Here is a 24,796-nt window from a genome sequence, read left to right on the forward strand (position 1 = left end):
CAATAAACATCTGTTATTCAGCGCCAAGATACTCTGGGGTGAAAGTGCAATTACAAACACGCATTATTTATTTAAAAAAATTTGACTCATGAAGAGTAACAGCTTCATGAATTCACAGATATCAGTCCAAAAATTTGTATTGAGATATTTTGTGGATGAGGTGCATAAACTTTTCTTCATGAGATGCCTTTATAAAAAAACAACAGAAATGAGCTGCAAACAGTTGAGCAATACTGAGAGTCAATATTTATTGAGGAGATTACAGATTGTGATATAAACAGTGTTTGTGGTCTTAGTGAGGGGCAGTGGGAAGCCCTCTGTGACTGACTCTAGTAATAACTGTGGCCAATGTGACAATGCCACACTGGTCCCCTTGCAGGGCGCTCGTGAGACCAGTGACTATCGCGACATGACTGGCTTCGCAATAGGGTTAGTCGTCCTTGTTGCAGAGCGCGGTGTCGCAGCAGATGTGGAACACTTTGTAGTCGATGTCCAGATACTTGTCAGGCTCTTCCTTTGAGCACCGCTCCGGAGCCAGGCATCCTTTCTTGGTGATATGAAAGAGACCTGGGGTAAATGCAAAAACAAAGGTGTCACTGCTGAGGCCTGTCACTGCCCAAGGACTTACCTGCTGATTGGTGGCAGATGAACACCGTCACTGCTCAAGGGTGTCACTGCTGAAGGGCGTAACTGCTCATTGGTGGCAGATTAACACCGTCACCGCTGAAGACTGTCACTGCCCAAGAACGTACCTGCTGATTGGTGGCAGATTAATACTGTCACCGTGGAAGGCTGTCATTGCCCAAGAACGTACCTGCTGATTGGTGGCAGATTAAACCTGTCACCGCTGAAGGCTGTCACTGCCCAAGTACTTACCTGGAGATTGGTGGTAGATTTACACTGTCACCGCTGAAGGGTGTCACTGTCACTGCTGACGGATGTCACTGAAGGAGGCTGTCACTGAGTAAAACTGGCACTGCTTAAGAGTGTTACTGTTCATGGGTGTCACTGCTTAATTGTGGCACTGCTCAGTTATGTCACTGCTACAGGCTGTTACTGATTACCACTGTCACTGCTCAATGGTGTCACTGCTGACAGGTGTCACTGCTGGAGGCTGTAACTGAATACCACGGTCACTGCATAGTGTCAGTCATAAAGAGATGCACAACTGTTGGTGCAGTTGGAGGTCAGAAGCGTGTGCCCCAAATTCTTCACTGCCATTTTACACTATATTTTCCTATTTTTGCTCTCTCTGTAAATACAGAATGGAGCAGCAGTCCAAGTCTCTCTTACTTTCACAGCAGTCCAAGCTTCCATCAAATACAAAGAACAGGTACAGCACAGGTGGCAGCAGTGCGCACTTCCCTCAAACACATACAGTGGACAACAAAGCCAGTGGTGATGCCATCTCTGATGTACTCATTGAACAGTTACAGCAAATCAGCAGCACTGCATACAGGGCTCAAAAACTCCACCCACTGGTGAGCTATTTTTAGAGACTCCTCACCCTTTCTGGGGAGCTGAAAATCCTCCAACTTTAGTCATAGAACAAAAAGTAAATGTAGGAAGATAAACTGACTTTGGACCTATCCCTCTGAAAGCAGAGCAATTGTGGCAAGGTAACAAGATTTAAAGCATCTTTATTGCTCACAAAGTGAAAGAGCAATACAAATGCCTTGACATCTTATCTTCGTACATTTGCTGGCTTTCTGAGACAGAGGTCAAAAGTCAGTTTGTCTTCCTACATTTATTTCTCTTTCTGTGACTGAAGTTAGAGGATTTTGTAAAATGAAAAGTGTGACAATTGAACTGTTCAAAGCATGCTAAATTAAAGGCTGTAAGATGTCAGGCTTTTTTTCTAACAGAACACTGAAAGAGCTAAGTGAACTGTTCAAACATTTCAAATATATTTCATAAGTTATGAATATCCATTTTTGCAATTCTGTGGTGAAAAAAATATTTGTATAGGACCAAAGCAAATTGGAACACTTTACTTGGTGATGTGCAAATTTGAAATATTTTTGCTGAAGCACAATTTCCAATAATTCGTTTATGCACCATTATCAGTAAAACTACATTTTAGTGCAATAGTTTTATGGCCATTTCAATGCAAAATTTCTTAAAATGACAGTGCACCACCACATCATGCTTTGGTAATATATTTGTGAGAAGTGTGTTTTTAAACATGAACTGGGAATTCTTACTGCTCCTGCGCTGATGACAATGCGATTAGTGAACTAAGAGGCAAGCCAGGGATCATGTGTACCCTATATATGGGCTAAATTCTTGTTTGAGTTTGAGTTTAAAAATATTTTTAGAGCGCTCGTACACCCAGCGGTTTCATGGCGCTATGCAATACTACAAACCCAAAAGAACAAAAAAACTAGAGGGACAGGAACGAAATTAAGAGGGGAAGGCCTGAGTGAAAAGAAAAGTTTTAAGGGCTTTGCGAAAAAGGGAATACTGGGGGCAGGTTCGCAAAGAAATCGGTAAAGAGTTCCAAAAGGCAGGAGCCAAAGTGGAGAACTTGGAACCGCCCCATTTTTTTCATTTAAAACGGGGGACTACAAAGAGTAGTTGGGTGGATGAGCGCAAATCTCTGGACGGGGTGTAGGCTTGGATTGCAGATCCGATGAATGCAGGGGCAGAGCCAGACCGAACATTGAAAATTATGCAGCCCAGTTTAAACAGGGCACGTTGCTGTACGGGGAGCCAATGTAAAGATTTAAGAAGGGGCGTGACATGATGAGATTTGGGTAAATTAAAGACAAGACGGGCCGCCTGGTTCTGAACCAACTGGAGCCGCCTCACGAGGTACGCCGGCATGCCACAATAAAGGGCATTACCGTAGTCCAAGCGAGACGTCACCATCGCCAGGAGTATAAGTTTAAGGGCAGGGGGGGAAGAGAACCGGGAGACTTTGCGAATTGTCCGGAGGGAGAGAAAAGCTGAGGATACCGCCGCGCTAACTTGGGAATGGAGAGAAAGTTGATCATTAAGTTTAAATCCAAGAGTTTTAACAGAGGAAGAGGGAGTGGGTGGGGAACCTAAGGAAGAGGGCCAGAAAAGGGGAGACCATGGACTGGAGCAACCACCTGTCAACACCAATTCTGTTTTATCGGGATTGAGTTTCAGGTGGTTGTGGTTCATCCAGTCCTGGATGAAGGTCATGACAGAGTGAAAATTGGACATTGAGGCAGGGGAGGAGGATAAAGAAAAAATAAGCTGGAGGTCATCCGCATAATTGTACACAGAGACCTCCCGCTGCTGTAAAGCAAAAATGAGAGGGGCAATGTACAAGTTAAATAATAATGGGGAAAGAGAGGATCCTTGGGGAACCCCGCACTGTACAGGCCGAAAGTCAGCTGAGTAATCCCCCAAGCGGACTGCTTGAGAGCGGCCGCTCAGGAAGGAGGATAACCAGACCAAGGCCGCCCCCCCGATTCCGGCCGCGCCGACACAGGAAAGTAAGATGGTATGGTCCACCGTGTCGAACGCGGCGGAAAGATCAAGGAGGACCAGGGCCTGGGGCTGACTCTTGTCCATACCCTCCCTGAGGTTGTCCAAGACCGAGAGAACCACGGACTCTGTGGAATGAGCAGGACGAAAACCAGCCTGCCTGGGGGCCAAGACACTGTTCCGTTCCACAAAGGAGCTCATAGTTCTTACTACATGGCGTTCCAGTACCTTGGCCAAAAAAGGGAGGAGTGAGATAGGGCGGTAGTTGGCTGAAACCGAAGGATCAGCACCAGATTTTTTTTAAATGGGTAAAATTACCGCCGTTTTTAACGGGGAAGTGACAATGCCCTGGGATAGTGAATTGTTGAGAAACGTGAGGGGTGGTGAAGAGCAAACAGAGTAAATTTGTTTCAAAATATGTGCAGGGCAGGGATCCAAGGGGGAACCAGACTTAACCATAGGAAGGAGAGAAAGGAAAGAGTCGGTTGTGAGAGGGGGGATAGAATCCAAAGGCGATGTGGCTGGGGGGCAGTGAGGATTAATGAAGGAAGGGGACGGGAGAGGAATATTGGCTCTTATCGTGTTGATCTTGTCCAGAAAGAAAGAGTTAAGAGAGTCACAGAGAGACTGTGACGGAGAGGGTTTGAGTGAGGCCCTATCAGAAAAGGCTAGGTCTTGAACGATGGCAAAAATTTCTCTGGGCCGATTTTCGGCGAACTGGATTTTGGAAGATAAATAAGCCTTCTTGGTTTCCAGAATGGATTTCTTGTATAGGGCCAAAAGGGTGATATACTGGTTTCTTGAAATGGGACAGTAGTCACGCCGCCAAAGGTGCTCCGCTCGGCGAAGATTACGTTTTTAAGTCTTCAATTCATCATTAAACCAGCGGTTTGCATCTTTAGAGAGCGTAGATGATATGCGCTTTAGAGGGGCGACTAGGTCACAGCCGGCCCGCAGCCAGCCATTAATGGCTTCCGCTTGCTCAAGAGATGACAGCCCTGAAAGATCCGGGCTGGAAGCGGAGAGTGTGGTAGACAGGGAAACTACGTCCACACGGTTCCATGAGCGCGCCCAAGTGTTTTTGACTGGGGGGAGCTTGGGAACTGAACAGAGGGACAGGGAGAAAGAGATAAGGTTGTGTTATACATGGAACAAACGTTTGGGGGCCAATCACGATGCAGGCGGAGAACGCTCTGACTGCCAGTAATCTAAAGGGCAGCTCTTTTCACCCCAGGGATTACTATGTCGGGTGTCAGCACAATTTCAGTTCCAGCCTTTCTAACATAGACAGGCTGTCGGAACTCAACTTCCGGGGCCCCCAGCAAGGCCCCCTTGGGTTCATGACCTCCAGTTGTTGGTAGAGGGGGTACCCATGGTGCCCCCCTGTTGATGCCTGCAGCTTGAGGTTCCTACCATGGGACATCTTCTATTTTACAATGGAAGCATGCATTCTGTCCAGAATACATGCTCCCATTGTAAAGTATAGGACTGTGACCAAACAGTGTTTGGTTGCATCCTAACTAGTCTGTCGGGACTCCGCCCAATATCATAATAGGCCCCTTAGTCATGTAAATAAAAGAGTTTTTTGTACAGCCGAAATAGTGAACTAGCATATTTGAAGGTGCCCCCTGGTGTGATAATAATGAAAAAGACAGCTCCACGGGACAAAATATTTGCCTAGGATCACACAATTTGAGACCAATTAATGGGACAAGTACATTACAGTTAGGTCGAGTAGATTATGAAAGTTACTAGACCTGCAGGTCTAGTAACATTTTTATGATTTTTTTAGCCCTGCTACATCACTTCTCCTTTAGGTTTCTTTATCTGAGTAATGTCAAGTTCAAGTTCAAAAGTGCTTTATTCGGTATATATAAATACAACCATATAGCAACAATCAAAATAAAATTGCATGTACGTCATGATTTACATCGACTCTGATTTGCCAAATCCTCAGTACTATATACAATATACATTTACGGCACGTGTGCAAATGAGCAATCTTAAAGTGCACATTAATACATTCGCCTAATAATACATGTACAAACTGGCAGTATAAAGTGCAATAGCACTAAAAATACTCATTTTCTGGCACATGTGCAAAATTGGCAATGTTAAAGTGCATATTAATACATACGACTAGTAATACGTGTACAAACTAGCAATAGTAAGGTGCGTGAAAGTCAATTCATATACGTCGTGATTTACATCGACTCTGATTTACCAAATCCTCGGTACTATGTACAATATACATTTACAGCACATGTGCAAATGAGCAATCTTGAAAGTACATATTAATACATTCGCCTGATAATACATGTACAAACTAGCAGTATAAAGTGCAATAGTGCTAAAAATACTCATTTTCTGGCACATGTCCAAAATTAGCGATGTTAAATGTAAATGTATTGGACTTGTAAAGCGCACGGCTGCCCGTAAGCGTCCCGGCGCTTGCTTAGGGAACCCGTCCTGGTATTCCCCTGTGAGATACCCCGGCAGGGTATCCACAAGGTGAAAGCCAGGCATCCCACCGCGAGGGGCCGTAGTGGAGATTAAGCAAGCTATTGCCCAGAGTCGCAGAGTAGACCCCGTGAGTCGAGTAGGCACCGGAGCGAGAATTGTCGAGTCCGTGGAATTTTTGAGCCCGAGACCCGCCGAGGCGGGGAATCGAAACCTGGTCCACGGCCGATCTCAGCTTCTGGGTCTGCCGCCTCTAACCACTGAGCCACGCTTCTCCACAAAGAGTTGGTCATCCACCCGGAACTGGCATGTGCGATCCAAATAGAAAGAGAGTGCACGTTTTGGGTCCTGACGGTGGAGCCGCTCTTCCTCTTTAGAGGGATGCAGAGGCGGAAAGAAGGAGGGCAAGGTGATGGACTGCCCGATGTGGAAGGCCGTGACACCCTTGGGCAGGAAAGAGGGTCTTGTCCGCAACACAACCTTGTCCGGATGGACAGAAAGGAATGGAGGCTTGGATGAAAGAGCCTGGAGCTCACTCACTCTCCTGGCAGAGGTGATGGCAACCAGGAAAGCAGTATTAAGGGTAAGAAGACGGAGAGGACAGTTGTGAAGTGGCTCGAAGGGAGCGCACATCAGAAAAATAAGTACAAGGTTCAAGTCCCACTGAGGCATCACGAAAGGAACAGGAGGAAACATATGAGTGATGCCCTTCAAGAACCTATTAACAACCGGGGACTTGAACAAGGAAGGCTGATCAGGTAGCCTTAAGAAGGCGGAAAGGGCAGAAAGGTAGCCCTTGAGAGTGCCCAGAGCAGAGCCCTGCTGGGCAAGAGAAAGAAGGAAGAGAAGAACCTCAGAAAGAGGAGCAGAAAGGGGATCCACAGCCTTTGCTGTGCACCATGCCACAAACTTGCTCCACCTGCAGGCATATACCGACTTTGTGGAGGGACGCCTGGCTGCCAGAATCACATCACAAACTTTAGGAGGCAAGTCAAATGGCCTCAACTGTCACCGCTCAATCTCCAAGCATGGAGGTGGAGACTGGACAGGTTTGGGTGGAGCAACGTCCCCTGCTGCTGTGACAGAAGGTCCTCCTGAAGAGGCAGACGAATCGGGGGATCAACAGACATGCTGAGTAGCTCGTGATACCAGTATCTTCGTGCCCAGTTCAGAGCCACAAGGATAACTTGGGCCCGGTCGCGTCTGATCTTCTTCAGCACTCTGGGCAGAAGTGGTATAGGCGGAAAGGCGTACAACAGACCGCAGCTCCACTCGCGAGTGCCGCCTTGGAAATTCCAATGCGCAGAACTGATGACATTGCGCGTTCTCTTCTGTGGTGAATAGATCTAACCAAGGCTCTCCCCACTGCTGAAAGAGGCCTTGCACCACGTCCAAGTTCAGACGCCATTCGGGATCCATCATGCACCGACAGCTGAGTTCGTCTGCCCTGGCGTTCAGGGAACCTGCCAGGTGTTGAACCACCAGGGTCACGCCCTGATGTTCCAGCCACTGCCAGAGGCGCAGAGCCTCCTGGCATAGGGTCCACAACCCCACCCCGCCCTGTATGTTGCATTGCCACATGGCGGTGGTGTTGTCCGTGAACACCTGCACTACACTCCCCCGGACAGAGGGGAGGAATGCCTCCAGTGCAAGACGAATCGCCTGCAGCTCCAGAAGGTTGATGTGGAGCCGGGACTCCGCCGGAGACCAGAGGCCTCTGATCTCCACCTCTCCCATGTAGCCTCCCCAGCCCTGGAGGGACGCGTCTGTCACAACTACGTGCTCCGGTTGGGGTAGGGAGAGGGATCTGCCGCTGACCCAATCGCGGTTCATGAGCCACCACTGCAACTGCCTTGCAGTGCCCTCCGAGATCAAGACATGGTCGGACAAGTTGCCCTGATGCTGGGCCCACTGAAACTTCAGGTCCCACTGCAGAGCCCGCATCCGCCACCTGGCGTGATGCACCAGAAGGATGCAGGAGGCCATCAGCCCCAGAAGCCGCAGCGTCAACCTGACCGAGACCCGGGATAACGGCTGAAAGATCGGAATCAGAGCCTGAATATACCAAACCCACTGCTCAGGAGGATAAACCCGAAACTGCGCCAGAACTGCTCCGATGAAGAGGAGCTTCTGAGAGGGACACAGGTGTGACTTCGGCACATTGATGGAGAACCCCAGCAGGTGCAGGAGGTTGGCCGTAGTCTGAAGGTGTCTGGGGCGAGCCCGCCTTCAACAACGAGTCGTCGAGGTAGGGGAAGACTGAAACCCCTAATCTGCGCAGATGAGCTGCGACCACCGCCATCACTTTCGTGAACACCCGTGGGGCGCTGGTAAGGCCGAAGGGGAGCACGGTAAATTGAAAGTGCTCGTGGCCTATTGTTAATACAGTTAATACAGTACAGATACCACCGAACCAGCAGTATTGCAAGCTTTCTTACACAACTGGAACAAATAGAGCACTCGACTCTCAGACATTGGCATCGGTGGCCCCACCTGGGATTGGATTAAATCCTTTCTGGAAGAACGCACTCAGCAGGTCTGGATGTCTCCTTTTTCATCGGCTGCCAGGAAAATGTCTACTGGAGTCCCACAGGGTTCTACCCTGAGCCCCTTCCGTTTTAATATTTATCTGACTCCTTTGATTTTTCTGGCAGAGGAGCTGGGAGCAAAAATAATAGCTTACGACGATGATGCCCAGCTCCTATTTACCTGGAAGGACTCCGACTTGTCGACAGAAACTGCCCAGAAATGACTTGCACCAGTGTTTCAGTGGCTTGCACAGGCTCAACTAAAGTGCAACGAGGACAAGTCGGAGTTCCTTTTGTATGGTCAGTTTCTGCCCGCCTTTAGAGAAACCTTGTGGATACCAGATTTCCCTTGACCCAAGTTAGAGGGTGTTCCAGCAAAGAACTTAGGGGTCTGGTTTGTAGAAGACCTTCGGTTCTCGGTGCAAATCATAACACTCACTGGAGTTTGATTTGGCACTCTTAAATCATTAAGAAGGTTCTTCCCCATGCTTCCAAGGTCTGCCAAGAAGATGGTCACCCGCGCTCTCATTCTCTCCCGCATTGACTATGCCAATGCTCTGTACATTGGCATCCCGGGATATTTGCTGAACAAATTACAGACCATACAGAATGCTGCGGCTAGAATTCTGTTTAACATCTCAGGAAGATCAAGCATGAGACAGTATTTATGAGATCTGCATTGGCTTCCTGTGGCCCACAGAGTGCAGTTTAAGGCTCTCACCTTGGCCCATAGAGCCCTGCACGGTTTTGGACCAATGTATATCAGGAAGCGTTTTGCTTTCTATGTCCCCAGCCAATCTCTGCGCTCGGTCACCCAACGACAGTTAGCGATCCCCCGTTTCCGCAGGATGTGGCTGGGGGGTCAGTCCCTTTCCGTTAAAGCAGCCACAGCACGGAACTCCCTTCCTTTGGAATTACGGTCTATCCAGGACTTTAGACTTTTTAAGAAACAACTTAAAACTTTTCTTTTTAGTCAGCCGATTTAACTCTCTGCTTGATCAGGCTATGGTAACTGTGCGCGCCAGGACACTCTTGAGTATTTGAGCACGGTATGAATCCATTATAACATAACATATAACAGAGATCAGTCAGCAGTAGTGCAATATTCCTCAGACCACAGTTACAGACACAGCCCTACTAGTAGAAGTGCAGGCTTTCCTCAGGTAGCTGGACCAAACAGAAATCTCTCAGCAGCATTGCAAGTTTTCCCACACCACAGGAACAGATACAGTCCTGCCCATAGCAGTGCACAGCCCCCCCCCCACACAATTGATCAAACAGAGACCACTCATCAGCATTGCAAGCTTCCTCACATCACAAGACCAGATGCAATCCTACCCACAGCAGTGCAAGCTTCCCTCACGCAACTGGATCAAAGAAAGACCAGTCAGCAACAGCATAAGATTTCTCACAGCTAACCAACAGCCCTACCAGCATCATTGTAAGCTTCCCTAACACAACTACAGAAAAGCAGATTAATCAGCACAGTGCAAGCTCATGTACCAATCCGGATCTGACAGGGCAGTAGATGTGCATGGGCAGCAACAGGTCAAGCTTCGCTCATAGACTGAAGGTCTGAATCTTTTAACAGTAACAAAAACGTCCTGCACACACAGCGAGGTGATAGAACAAAGGCTGTAGCACTGCCAATTGTTGAATATTTACCTTTGTGGGCTTTAGAGGTGGCACACATCTCTCCAGCCTTGCATGTGTCTGTGCCCTCTGTTATGCATGGATAATCACACTTGTGGCACACCAGGGGCGGCTGGCTTGTCACCGTCACTGCAACAGAGAAGAAAGAACATGATTCACTGCAGGAGTGATTGCATCAGACACCATATCCTTTTAAAGGTTCGAGCTTGAACCACCAAAAACAAAAAGAGGTGCTTCCTAAAACACTCTGAAGATGTATCCCCAACACCACAGACATCTCTAGTGGTAGTTATAAGTGGTACTATGGACATGCACAAGTACTACTCAGGAGACCCATAGAATAAGTACAAGACCATTGTTGGTAGCACCCTGCTGCAGGGATTCTGTTTGGAAACAGAATTGTGCCTTGGGATAACAGGAAGTCAGAATGTAGCGACTGGGGGGCATATTTACAAGAAAAATGATGGAGCACAGCGTTAGCCTTCTTGGCCACCTTTGAAAAGCAGGGCTGCACCTTATTTACATCAATACGGTGCAGCCCTGTATTCCCCCCTGCGCTGGCGCTAATTACAGCTGCCTAGTGCCTACGCAGGCTCCCTTGCACCATAGTGCAAGGGTGCCTGCGTTGTGGGAATGATTGTTTATGTGCAGGAAGGTGTCCCTTCCTGCACATAAACAATCTTAAATAGCGATTTGTGACTTCTATGTGTGCTGCTTTGTGTAGCACACATAGAAGTTGCAACTCGTCATTTGTAAAATGATTGTTTATGTGCAGGAAGGACACCTTCCTGCATACAAACAATCATGAATGGTGTTTTGCTGTTTTTATGTGTGCTGCACAATGCAGCATATATATAAACTGCAAAAACGAGGAGAAATAAGCATTTTTCCTCGTTGTTCCATGTTAAGACCAGGTTTCTTTTGGTATGAATTTTGGTCATGCCCCATATTAATACCACTCTTGTAAATATGAGGAGCATCAAAATCAATGGGTGTTGCGGCAGAATGCCCACCGCAACACCCATTGCCCGCCCCTTTCATGCTAAGTATAGCGTGAAAGGGTGCCTTATTTATAAGGCAGTGTTAAGCCACATAAAGTGGCTTAATGCTGCCTTGTAAATACGGCTAAGCCCCTATCGCCACAGGAACGTTAAAAAAAGTGATGTCCATGTGGCAATAGGGACTGGTAAATATGCCCCTGAGTCTCTCTAGCACATCAGTACTTGTAGGACCAGATCTGACTACCTTACAGTGCCTCACCTGAACTCCTAACCTTCCCAGAGTAACAGGTGATTTGCCAATCTAGAACATGAACCTCTAGTCTCTAAGGTAACTGTGGAAACAGATCATCACCTTTCATTTCTCACTCATGCATGTCCATATTAAACAAAAGAAAGACATGACGAAAGTTTACAATATTTAATGAAACTATTGTCGTTTATTATGAAGCAGTGTGCTGCAATCAGAAAACATATACAACTAAGCAGAGTAATCAACATTACTTCGGTCATGTGTTGTGAGTATATTTAAAGAATGGCGCAAGCCAGAATCAGAAAGTGGCTATGACTTCTGACCTACGGTCGCCATCTCTCAAGGTCTTGAGTTTGGACTGCTGAATGGGTGATTCTGAGTTGGAGCAAGCCTTTCCAGAGCCGCAGACGTATCTTTGTTTAAAGAGGTTGTGGTAAAACCATGGTTAGCTTGGCTTGGCTAGCTGTGTGAGCGTTTAGTGTGTTATAACAAGTTATAGTATAGCATGATATATTATGTTATAGCATAGCATGTTATATTATGTTATACTAGTACATGGTATATTAAGTTATGTCATACTTTGCCTTCATACTGTGTTAAGTTAGCATGAGCTTATTAGAAGTTTAAACGCCATTTTACCTTTCTGCTGCTTTTGCACACACCACATATTGTTATTAGAGCTTTGAGCCTAGTAGAATATTTTGCTTCACACGAGAATAATATGTTTTGCTATTGTATCAGCTTTGCTTGGTAAGCTATGTCTGAACAGTGAGTGCTGAGGTCTTTAAGGTTATTTCAACACAGTGGTTGTTGTGAGGTCTGATCTGCGCACGTTCTAGACATAACACATATGCAGCTGCGGCCAACTCTGGCTTTAGGCGCATTTAAAAGTGTACTGCGCAGAGCATGCACACACACTTGATGACTCTTCACATGTAGAGAGCTGGTGGAAGATGATGTGATCCCCTTCCACTAAGATCAGAGATATGGGGCCGCCCTTCTAAAACCCAAAGAGACCTTCTTTAGATATAATAGAATATACTAGCAAGGGAGGGTAAGACTTAGGTGCCATTTAGCCTTCTTCCCTTTAACATTTTAACATGCTTTCTCATTTTGTATTTTATGAACTAGTAACTATGCTGATAACTTTGTTTCTTATAATATGTTTGCTTGTATTAGCTAAGATACTGCGCTTGAGAACACTGCATTAGAAATAAACATTTCAAACTTGCACGTGTCTTCATTTACTCCTCGTTCTGGATTGATATGTTGGTATAACGAAAGAGTGTTTATGTGTGCCACGTTACCTGAGGTGTTCTAAGTCCATGTTCTGGGTTGTCTAAACATTGGGAGTTTGTAAGAACCAATGAGACACTGATTGCTAGTCTGGTAAGGGATTTTGGGTACCAAGGTGAGATTTGGCACACCCTAATTCACTGAGGTTCCAAGTCTCTATGCACAGTTCTGTGTGAGAGCAGGATCCCTGCGACATGGCGCCCAACCGTTGGTGGTCTTATTACATGACACTTGAGTAGTTCTTCATTCAGTCCTTAACCCCTTTGCTATTGTTTCCGGTTAACAGTGGTGTTGGACAAACCTACCTATAGTTACATAGGTCTTTTCAAGCTTTTATCTTTTCAAACGGTTCCTTTTTTAATTACTACCCAGTTGTGCTACGTAGATTTTATTGAACATCTTTCTTCCTGTGTCCCTATGGCTAATGCCGTTGATATTCCACAGCATAGTGGGATTGCGGTTCGCAATCATTTGCAGACTTATGATGTCCTTGTGGATGGCATGGCTGTGATCATTGTGGTGAGTGCGGAAGTAGCTTACCCCTACGAAATGTTTTACTCGTGGGTGACCTTCCCGGCTGTGAATGCAAATACTAATGTGTTCGACACGTACACTTCGACTGCCATGCCACAGGAATATGTTCACTATAGGACACAGGAAGTTCCTATTAATCCCTGGCAGCACCGAGTTTGGTTTAATGGCGCCCAACCTCACTCTTTGTTAACTCCGAGGTTAGGTCCTTTGTCCATTCCCGGCGCAACTTGGCCTGTTTTGGCTGGATTTAAACCGCATCCTAGACATTGAGCGGCTCCCGTTGCAGATTTACGGCTATTACATAGAGTCTCAATTAGTGTAATTCGGTCGTTAGTGCAGTACATTACCCGCAATCTCCCGGGCGGGGCCCTGGGCGCTGCGGCGCTTCCTGCCGGACAGGGCGGAATGAAGCTCAGTCCTGTGATGGTGTACGCAGTAATGGGCAAGCGCCCTCAGAATAAGGATGATTTTCCTTTCTGGCTTGCCGAGAAGTTTGGCCAGCTGGAAGCAGTATTTCCTAACACGAGTCCTGGTGAGAAACACAGGATTATGACAATTTGCATGCCAAAGGACTTGGTTCCGGAACCTGGTGACTGTGAGACTTGGGGTAAGACCTTTGCGCAGTATATACAAGGTGCTTCGGCACTCCGTCAATGACTGTCCTTCCGACGGTACTTAAGCGTTTTCAAGATGAGCACGGACCCGAGGCAGCGGTTGAATTGGGTATGCTCCTATGGGGCACTTTTGACATAGTTTCCGATCTCGTACTTGCGAATGTCATGGGAGATGCTGTGAACTTTCAGGTGTGTAATGCTTTGCAGGCTGTACCCGATGTCGACAAACCCTGACAGTTAGCAAGAATTATTGTGGCGGCTTATAAGACTGTAGGCCGAAATAGTTTGGGACTCACGCCTTTCTCAACAAAAGAGAAAAAACAACCCCAAGGGCAGAGGTCAGAAACTGTCGAACAGCCCAAGGCTAAGAAGCAAAATTGGCCGAAAAAACAAAAAAACAGGGTAAACAACAACAGCAGAAACAGGAGTCTCGTCCTGCATCTCCAGTGCCTGCACCTACAGAACGTATTTATGACTTGCGCGATCGCGCGACGATAAAATCACCTGATCGTTTTCAGGTTTCTGAACAACGCTCTCCTCGTTCTTTTCAGGAATCAGCGGCCTCATCGACTGGTGGTGAAGGAGGCGGCAGAGGTCAGGGTGGCCAGCAGGGACGCGATCAGCCCCGCCCGAAAGACAGTAAGGGTATACTCAGACATGAGTCCCTTGCTCACTGCTCCATCAGGATTCAAGCAAGCCGGGCCGACGAGGCTGAAATGCCAGAAACCGGTCCCCGGTAGCTTGTCTCCTTTCTGGTGAAGAATTGGCTTTGTAGTTTGGTCTGCCCTGTTCCCATGATGCACTGGGCCAGGGACAGACTAATTTGCATATAGCCAGGTTCTGAGCTGGGATGGGGCAGTGAGCTAAATAACGGTGATGGATCAAGCCCTGATCTTTGGACTGGGTAAGAGTGGTCTGCTTAATTCAGCCACTCTGTTCATTTCCACCCCCTTTTCTGAATCGAAAGACAGTAAAGGCAAGCAGGACGATTCAACACCGAAAAGACCCCAGTTTCAGAAAAAGAAAGTTGCCGCTTTAACGGCGAGATATGCCACAGATAGTGAGAACGCAGCTTCGGAATCAGACATGGGCTCTGACCTTGCTGGACAGCGCGGCGGAGATTACCATAGTGCGAGAGGCCCTGCGTCCACTACTGAAGGTGACAGCGACTGACCGATATGTTGTTGTGGAGACAGCTGACACTAGAGTAGCTCCCCCTGATAGACTTTATGAAATAGCCCTTTTAGTTGAAGGTGACATACAACGTACCATAAAAGGTGTATTTTGGGAAAACCCTACGACTACCTATGACATTTTGTTAGCAGAGGCTGACTGGCCCCCACCTTTTATCCTCGCAGCTCAGAGAGGGGAGGAGGTGATCCTCCCTAGTGTCACGCGCACTGTCTCGAAGGAGCATGCGATGAATTTTGCAGAAGAGTGGGCTAAAGCCCTTGCGCCGGATCTCTATCATACACACTGTGGTTGCGATACATTTTCCCCACACCACGAGATTCCCTTACGGTCTATGCCGCAGCCTCAACCTCAATATCCCATCAGACGCGAAGCTAAGGCTTCCGTTGCGGAAATCCTTGAACAATTGGAATATCAAGGTGTAATTGAAACTTGTCTGTCACCGATGAATAACCCTCTTTTTACTGTGACCAAGCCAGATGGCTCGTTCCGTTTGGTATTGGATTACCGGCATCTTAACTCGCATTGTCGTACCTGTGCAGTACAGAATACCCACGGCTCTACTTTAGTGGTTGGTGTTGTGCGTAAATGGTTTAAAACCACATTTGACATTTCCAATGTTTTTTTTGCCCACAATTTAGATGGTCTAAGTTCCCAATGGACCAGTTTTACAAGTGGCGCCAAACAGCGCCAATACAAACATTTACCAATGGGCTATAAGAATAGTCCAGGCGTGTTTGCTGCCCGCATTGTCTCTCTCTTAGAGAGAGTAGACACGGACGCGTGTTCGTATGTGGATGACATCTATCTCACAGACAACCAGCTTTGGGCGCATCTGTGTCGCGTTGACCGCATAATTTGTAACTTTGCGGACTTCGGTTATAAAATCAACTTTGCAAAATCTCACATTGCAGAGTACACAGTGTTGTTCATGGGCTACGAGCTCAACAATGAAGGTCAAAGATTGGCTCCTCACTTCTTGGAGAAATGCGCACAATTGCACGTTCCTACAACTCTGAAAAATTACAGTCCTTGCTGGGATTTTTGAATTTCGGGCGTACATACATTCCTGAATATGCCCAGCATATCAAGCCCTTGTATGCTTTGATACAACCTACTTTTACCAAATCGTGCTGGCTGCCAGAACACTCAGCTATTTTGCAAACTTTGCAGGCTGATCTTTTAGAATCTACATTCTTAGTGACTCGTGATAACCACACCAACCTGGTGATAAGAATCATCCCTGGGGCGGTGGGTTTCACTTACCTTACTTTTAATAAGGGAGACACAGTACCTATTGCTTACAAGTCACACTTGTACACTTCGGCTGAAATGCGATTTTCCACTGTGGAAAAAGTTTTGACAGCAGTGCAGATGGCGATTCTTAAGGAACGTGCACTGTTGCAGTGAAAACGCATGTTGGTTGTTACCCCATATCCTGCACTAGAGGCAGTGACGAAAGCCAGTGTACCAAATTCTAAAGCTTTGCACCCTCGGTGGATACAATGGGCAGCATCATTGACATGTCCGGATGTCACGTTTATTTTTGATGCCTCCTTGCAGTTACAGGAGCTTTTGCAATATGAATTTCTTCATCCTGCACCTTTGGCTATGCGGCCTTTGGAGGATTTCCATTGCATCATTTACACTGACGGTTCAGCGCAAGTTGCGCATCGGTCTAACCACGCATACGTGTCCGCTTGCGCCATTGTGGTAGGTGCCATGGTGAAGGATGAGTTCAAGTCCAGAGTCGTGCACACACAGACTCTAGGGGATTGCACCGCACAATTGGCAGAGCTTCGTGTTTTGATGCTTGCATTGGAGTACGCTGACCCTAGTGTGACGACTCTTATTGTGAGTGATTCTTACTACTGTGTCAAGTCTTACAATGAGAACCTCTTCTTTTGGATTCAGAATGATTTTCGTGATTCCAAGGGTAGCACAATAAGACATAAAACGATCTGGGTCCGAGTGGCTGAGCTTAAAGAGCAGTTGCCACTCGTGTTTGTAATTCACACTTTAGGTCATCAGCGCGTGGGAGTCCACTCTGTTGGCAATTCGTTGGCAGATGAGGCAGCGAAATCAGCAGTATCATCATATTTGGTTGCAGCAGTTACACAGTCCAAAAGTAAGATTGATGATGATATCTTGCCAGCTGTTGCTGCGACTGAGAAGGGAAGTAAATATCCCCCTTCGAAGTATTCATACCACTTACGTCATGATAAAGTTCCTTATGTGAAAATACCTGACATTGGTGAAAGGTTGATTCCCAACGCGGATCGAAGGCACACATTGCTCACAGCGGCCCATGAAGGAGTTGCGTCTGCGCATGCGGGCGTTTCGGCTACTGTGGCTCAGTTAGAACAGTGTTTCTGGTGGCGGGGACTGTACAAACAGACGCGTGATTATGTCCTTCAATGTGACATTTACCAGCAGATTAAGCCTTCAACTGCTACACGTCCGCCCCAGACACAGTTGTACATATCTAATAAACCACTAGGTTGTGTTTGCTTAGATCACTGCGGTCCTTTTTCTTCTGATACTGCGTATAAGTACATCTTAGTAGCAGTTGATTCATGCACATGCTTTGTGTGGGTGTGGCCTCACCGCAGCGCTGATTCACGAACGGTCATAAGAGACTTGCGTGTCTTTGTAGGGATTTTTGCCTGTGGTATCTTCCATTCGGATCAGGGTCCGGCTTTCGCCTCTAAGGCGTATAAGGATGCTATGACTTCGTTGGGGGTCCAAGTCAAGTTTTCATCGCCATAAAGACCTGAGGGTAATAGTGTTGTGGAACGGATGAACCGAGATTTAAACTAGTCTTTGACAGCTAGAGTTATAGGCACTGGCAGGAACTGGCTAGCCCACCTCAATAGCGTGCAGCGTGCTCTAAATAATCTCCCTAGAAGGTCTCTGAGTGGGCGGACCCCATACGAAATGCTCTTTGGTATCAAGATGTTCGTACCGGACCTTGACGGTCTAGACTCGGCGGCTGTTGCTGCCTCCTTTGACGTAGATGAACATTGCAATGTTTTACAGAAGCTACAAGAGGCGAGCGACAGTCTTGCAAAGGAACATTTGCCCTTCACCTCGGATATTGCATTGCAGATCCCGGTAGTTGGCTGGCTACCCCAAGTTGGAGAAGTGGTTCGGGAGAAGATCAAAAACAAGAAATAATTTTGTCCCTCATATCGAGCTCCAGTTCCAGTGCTTGGTGTGAAGGGCACAAGAACAGTCATTTTACCACCACTTCAAGGTTGTAAGGAAAACAGGTATTTCTCCATTGACAATGTCAAGATACACAGAGTGGCCAATTCTTCTTAGTATGACACCAGCAGTCTCATGTTCTTCGATTGTGAGAAATTCTGTTTTGGCCCCGGCTTCAAATCCTGTGCCTGATGTTGCCCTTGAGCTGTCTGCAATTTCTAGTCCTTTATTGAGTATACTGCCTGGTACTCAACATGATGAAACTGACTACACTTACCCAACTGACTTATCGATGCCTGATTTACAAACTCGCTTGGCCACAGAATCCAGATTTTCATTTGACACTGTTTCACACATATCAAGAAAGCCTTCAAGGATTACTGTTTATGTAAGACTGTTTAAAAAACCTTTTTTAATTCCCCCTTGGACCTATATTTGGCTGGTGCTTTTTTTGATTTACCTTTTTATGTCAATTGGTTTTGTGTTTTATTTTTTCCAACTCGTCAATGGACACTATGTCGAGGAGGGAACATGCATTCGACATATCAATGGAACATTGGCACCCCATTCCTCATCACACAGATTGAAGAGAGACTTGGCTTTTGTTAACATCACTGCTTGGCCTGTCCTAGATGGGATTGTATGGGATGCTGTTAGATTTCAAATCCATGGCCCCACTGAGGTTATAAATGTCCCTAATGTGCTTAGAGTAAACATGGGGGATGTAATTAAACAAAATATACGTTCTGATGATTGGGATGTTCAGGCCGTAGAAGCATTGTTTTCTGATTTGAAATAATATGCTGCCTTTGATGCTGAAGATTTGTATTTAGAATCTGCTAATTACGGTGATTTATTTTGTTACCAACATTATGGCAATCAATACCTGCATAAAACTAATACCAGGAGGAACACTGTAAATTATACACAATGGGAGCATTGCCCAGCTCCTATACAAGGCAGTTCTGCTTCCTTTTTGAAAAGGTTCACTTATTTTAATAATAATAATAATAATAATAATAATACAGCATTTTATAAAGTGCGAGCAGCTACCAGCTGTGTGGAGAAGTGTGGCTCAATGGTTAGAGCAGGCAGACCTTGATGCAGACCTCTGGCCAGGGAGAGGGTTCGATTCCCGCCTCGGCGGGTCTCCGACTCATTAATTCCCCTGACTGGATATTCTCGCCTCAGTACCTGTTCTGATCATGGGTCCCACGCTGCAACTCTGGGCAATAGCTTGCTTAGTCTCCAAAACGGCCCCCAAAGCGCTGGGATGCCTGGGGGGTGCCCAGGAGTGGACATTTCCCAGGAAAGTCAGGCAGGGTTCCTAAGCGGTATACGGACAGCGCCGGGACACCTCCGGTGGAGGTAGCTGTGCGCTTTACAAATTCTGACATTTACATTTACCTCACGAGGAGGTGTCCCGGCGCTAGGAAGAACACAGTTGACCAGGAGACTAGAAGTAAGGAAGCTAACGTGGTTGGGTAAAGAGCCAGGTCTTTAGCAGCCGCTTGAAGTAAGGTTCAGAGGGGGCTTGCTGAATTGCTGGGGGTAGGGTGTTCCATAACTTTGCAACATTTGCCGAAAAAGTTCTGCCCCCCAAGCGAGCCCTTTTTGCTCGTGGGACAACAAGTTGAACACGGCAATTGAAACGAAGCGCACGGGTCTGTGAGTATCTCGGGATCCGGATTTTCAAATACTTAGGACAGGTGCCAAACAGAGATCGGTAGGCCAATGTGAGAGCCTTAAATTTGATTCTGCTGGCAACTGGTAGCCAGTGCAGTGATCGCAGATACGGAGAGACTGACTGCTTAAAAGGAATCCGCAGTAACAGTCTCGCAGCCGCATTTTGGACCAACAGGAGTTTTTGCGTCAGGTATTTAGGTAAGCCCAGATAGAGTCCGTTGGCGTAATCCAGCCTAGATGTTACTGTGGCGTGGATTACTGTTTTCCGACAACTTTCAGGGAGAAGTTTCAGGATCTTATGGAGATTCCTCAGTTTACCTAAGCAGCAACCGACTACTTGTAGAGTATGCGAGGTGAAGGACAGGCTATCGTCCCACCGCACTCCAAGATTTTTTGCCGTGAGGCTAGGTGAGAGGGCTTGGCCCATCTCTGCTGGCCACCATAGCTCTGAGGGAGGAGGGGGGCTTTTACCAAAGAAGATCACTTCCGTTTTATTAGCGTTTAATTTTAATTTGTTCGTGTTCATCCAACAGGCCACATCTTGGAGACAGCCTTTAAAACTTGAGAAGGATTCCTGCGACACCTCTGAATACGGGAATACCAACTGGGTGTCATCGGCATAAGAGATTGCCTTGACACCCCAGTTGGCAATCAGCGTAAAGAGGGGAGCGAGGTAGATGTTGAACAAGAGGGGGCTGAGTGCCGACCCTTGCGGGACACCACGACTGAGGACTCTAGGTGTTGAAGATGCAGTCCCCAGAGCCACCCTCTGTGTTCTCTGGGACAGATACGAGTGTATCCACCCCAGAGCTTTGTCGCAGATGCCTATCTCAGCCAGTCGCATCAAGAGTCTAGCGTGATCAACCGTGTCGAAGGCGGCCGACAGATCCAGGAGTACCAGCATCGCTGAGCTTCCTGCATCCATCGACTTCCTTACTGACTCTGCCACCTCAATTAGCGCTGTCTCCGTGCTGAAGCCGGGGCGAAAGCCTGATTGCGTCTCATGTAGTATTTTGTTTTCTTCGATGAATTCACTCAGCTGGCGCTGTATTACTTTCTCGAACATTTTTCCCGGGGAAGCTAACAAGGAGATCGGGCGAAGATTTACAGATTTTAATCAGTCAAATCCCAATGCATTTTATTTTAAAATGATCGAAAAGTCCACATCCAAAGTTAGACTTACCGATACTAAATTATTGTACTCGAAGTCCTTTCTAGACCAGTTGGCTGTTGGAGGCTACGAGTTGTGGAAGGAAACAGTTCACCTTAAATCGGTTTGGGGGTTCTAAAAGTTGGCAAGTGCAAGGCACTGAGGCTTTGCACCGTGCATGTCTCTTTCCGAATCATATGTTGTTTTTGAATTCTACAATTTCACAGACAACATGCTTTGAATTGACTACTACAAACATTTTCGATTAGAGAATTGCAAACTCTGTTGCTAAATTCTTCTTTTAACATATCCAGTTTGGATCCCATGGCTGGTTGCTCTGGCACAGAAGTGCTGACTTGTGTCAGCATCTTTTCTGGGTTTAGCTCAAGGCTTTACACAGGTCAGGGTGGATCCCCGTTTTGAAAGTGACCATTCTGTGACTACCTATTCTGAAGGCAAATTATGTCAGAATTGGCTCAAACATTCTACCTTGGCGTCAGTTAAACAGCATTTATCTAAACTGACCGACGATGTTGATCTGAATGATTTCATAAAAGGCCCGGCTAAAGGTAAATCTAAAAGGTGGATATATGCTGTTTATAATGAATTCTGGAAAACTTCCCAGATTGAGCGGCAACCCAGGACACCCCCACGCCGCACGGCCCTCCAGCTGGTGGCGCGCCCCTGCCCTGCGCCACAGGCTCGTCCCTGACCTTGGTGCCCCCTGGCTGCCGCTCGTTCTTCCTCCCTCGCAGATCTCTGGGTTTTTTTCGTCAGCTTGTCCTAAATTGTACTTGTGTTTCGTCAGTTTTGCCCCAACTTGTATTTTTGTCCTCTGTTTATTTTCATTTTGTGCCTTCTGTTGAATTATACCCTCTGTTGTGTGCCCCCCCGCTCCCCGCTTCCTGCCGCTGCTCCCTCACGGCCCCACCCCCTCTCCTTTCTGTACACCCCATTGGCCGCCCCGCTCCCGCCTCCCAGCTGCTTCTCCCTCCCACTTGGCCTCATTTGGAGACCGCGCGGCGTAGGCGAGTGTGACCTGTTCCAGGACACCCCCACGCCGCACGGCCCTCCAGCTGCTGGTGCGCCCCTGCCCTGCACCACATGCTCGTCCCTGACCTTGGTGCCCCCTCTCTGCCCTTCGTTCTTCCTCCCTCGCAGCTCTCCGCTTTTTTTTCGCCAGCTTGTCCTAAATTGTACTTGTGTTTCGTCAGTTTTGCCCCAACTTGTATTTTTGTCCTCTATTTATTTTCATTTTGTACCTTCTGTTGAATTATACCCTCTGTTGTGTGCCCCCCGCTTCCCGCCGCTGCTCCCTCGCGGCATATGGAGACCGCGTGGCGTAGGCGAGTGTGACCTGTCCCCAGGACACCCCCATGCCGCACGGCTCTCCAGCTGCTGGCGCGCCCCTGCCCTGCGCCACAGGCTCGTCCCTGACCTAGGTGCCCCCTCGCTGCCGCTCGTTCTTCCTCCGTCGCAGTTCTCCACTTTTTTTTCGCCAGCTTGTCCTAAATTGTACTTGTGTTTTGTCAGTTTTACCCCAACTTGTATTTTTTGTCCTCTGTTTATTTTCATTTTGTGCCTTCTGTTGAATTATACCCTCTGTTGTGTGCCCCCCCGCTCCCCGCTTCCCGCCGCTGCTCCCTCGCGGCCCTGCCCCCTTTCCTTTCTGTACACCCCATTGGCCGCCCCGCTCCCGCCTCCCAGCTGCTCCTCCCTCCCACTTCACCTCATATGGAGACCGCGCGTACGCGCAGCGGTCACGCGCAGCGGGCACGCCGATTGTGCGCCGAAGGCCGCGCCTAGACTGCGCCCAGAGCCAGGACCCCTGGCCCCCGAGGATGCCAGCCAACGAGACTGAACTATGACACCGCCACCCTCAACGCACTCAAACCTGGCCGGAACCCCGCCTGCTACTGAGCCACCCCGAAACGCACCCATGGACCCTTCACCTGCCAAGCCTGCAAGTTCACCTGCATCCTGACCTGCACCGCACCCGACAAACCGATCACCAGCAGCAACCACCTCAAGTGCATCCTGCTTAACACCCGCTCCGTCCACAGACACGCCGTCGAACTCTGGAACCTGCTCGACACAACATCACCGGACGTCGCCTTCCTTACAGAAACCTGGATGAACGCCTCCTCAGCGCCTGACATCGCCATAGCCCTCCCGGACGGATACAAGATCACCCGGAAGGACTGCGTCAACCAGACTGGAGGAGGCATCGCCATCGTACACAAGAACACCATCCACATCACGACCAACCCCGATGACACCTTCACCGCCGCCGAACACCTCCACTTCCAGATACACACTGATCCCAAGAACACCCTCAGAGGCACCCTCATCTATAGAACCCCGGGACCACGCACACAATTCAGCGAAGACATCGCAGACTTCATCAGTCCATACGCCCGCCCCTCCGCTGACTACATCCTCCTAGGGGACCTCAACTTCCACCTGGAGAACAACAAGGACAGCAACACCACCACCCTGCTGGACAACCTCGCCAACCCCGGACTCAAGCAACTGGGGAACACCCCCACCCACTACGCCGGCCACACGCTTGACCCCGTCTTCTCCTCCAGCAAGCTCATCTCCTTCAGCCACTCCACCGGACTCCACTGGATTGACCACAGCTGATATCCAATTCAGCTTCAGAAGAACAACGACCCACCACCACCCGCAACAGATTCCTCGTAGGAGCTGGAGCAAGATCACCACCTAGCAGCTCACCACCTCCCTCCACCAGAACCCTCCCGCCAGCACAACGGACCCCAACGAAGCAGCCAGCAATTTCACACAGTGGCTCACCAACTGCGCAAATGACCTCGCACCACTGAAGATCCCTCCCAGCAGACCCAGCAGCAAGAAAGCCTCCTGGTTCACCGACGAACTCAAGAACTCCAAGAAGAACTGCCGCACCCTCGAGAAAGCCTGGCGTCACAACCAGACCACAGACAACATGACTGCCCTCAAGCATGCCACCCGCAAACACCGCCAGCTGATCCGCCCCACCAAGAAGACAGCATTCACAGAACGACTGGACAACAACGCCCACAACAGCAAGGAACTCTTCAGCATCGTCAAAGAGCTCTCCAACCCCAGCGGCGGAAACAACGACATCACCCCCTCGCAAGACCTCTGCGACTCACTCGCCTCGTTCTTCCACTGCAAGATCGCCGATATACACAACAGCTTCGATGCACCTACCACGCATCCAACCACCGAACCAGCGCCCCCCACCACCACCCTCTGCGCCTGGACCCCGGTCAGCACCGAAGACACCACCCGCACGATGAACACCATCCACTCCCGATCACCAACCGACCCCTGCCCCCACCACGTCTTCAACAAGGCTGACTCCATTATCGCACCCCAACTCCGGGACATCATCAACACCTCCTTCAACATCGCCACCTTCCCGGAGATCTGGAAGCACGCCGAGCTCAGCGCCCTGCTGAAGAAACCAACAGCAGACCCCACCGACCTCAAGAACTATCGCCCCATCTCGCTCCTCCCTTTTCCTGCCAAAGTCATCGAGAAAACCGTCAACAGACAGCTTGCCGCCTTCCTCGAGACGAACGGATCCCTCGACCCCTCGCAGTCCGGTTTCCGATCCAACCACAGCACTGAGACCGCCCTCATCGCAGCCACTGACGACATCAGATCCCTGCTCGACAACGGGGAAACAGCGGCCCTCATCCATCTGGACCTGTCTGCAGCATTCGACACTGTCTACCACCGCACCCTAGTGCAGCGCC

General features: G+C 48.3%; 1 protein-coding gene across 1 annotated transcript in view; it reads right to left on the reverse strand.

Moving 5' to 3' along the window:
* Window positions 1–398: 398 nt before the first annotated feature.
* LOC144753994 (uncharacterized) overlaps window positions 399–24,796 on the reverse strand; it is a 41,085-nt gene continuing 16,687 nt past the window's right edge. The window contains exons 2-3 of the mRNA XM_078641514.1: window positions 10,113–10,229; window positions 399–567 (exon numbers count right to left, since the gene is read on the reverse strand). Of these exons, the coding sequence (XP_078497640.1) occupies window positions 431–567; window positions 10,113–10,229 (254 nt within the window). The 3' untranslated portion in view covers window positions 399–430. The remainder of the gene's footprint in view (window positions 568–10,112; window positions 10,230–24,796) is intronic.

Source organism: Lissotriton helveticus, chromosome 5_1, assembly GCF_964261635.1.
Source record: "Lissotriton helveticus chromosome 5_1, aLisHel1.1, whole genome shotgun sequence".
In the NCBI taxonomy this organism is placed as follows: Eukaryota; Metazoa; Chordata; class Amphibia; order Caudata; family Salamandridae; genus Lissotriton; species Lissotriton helveticus.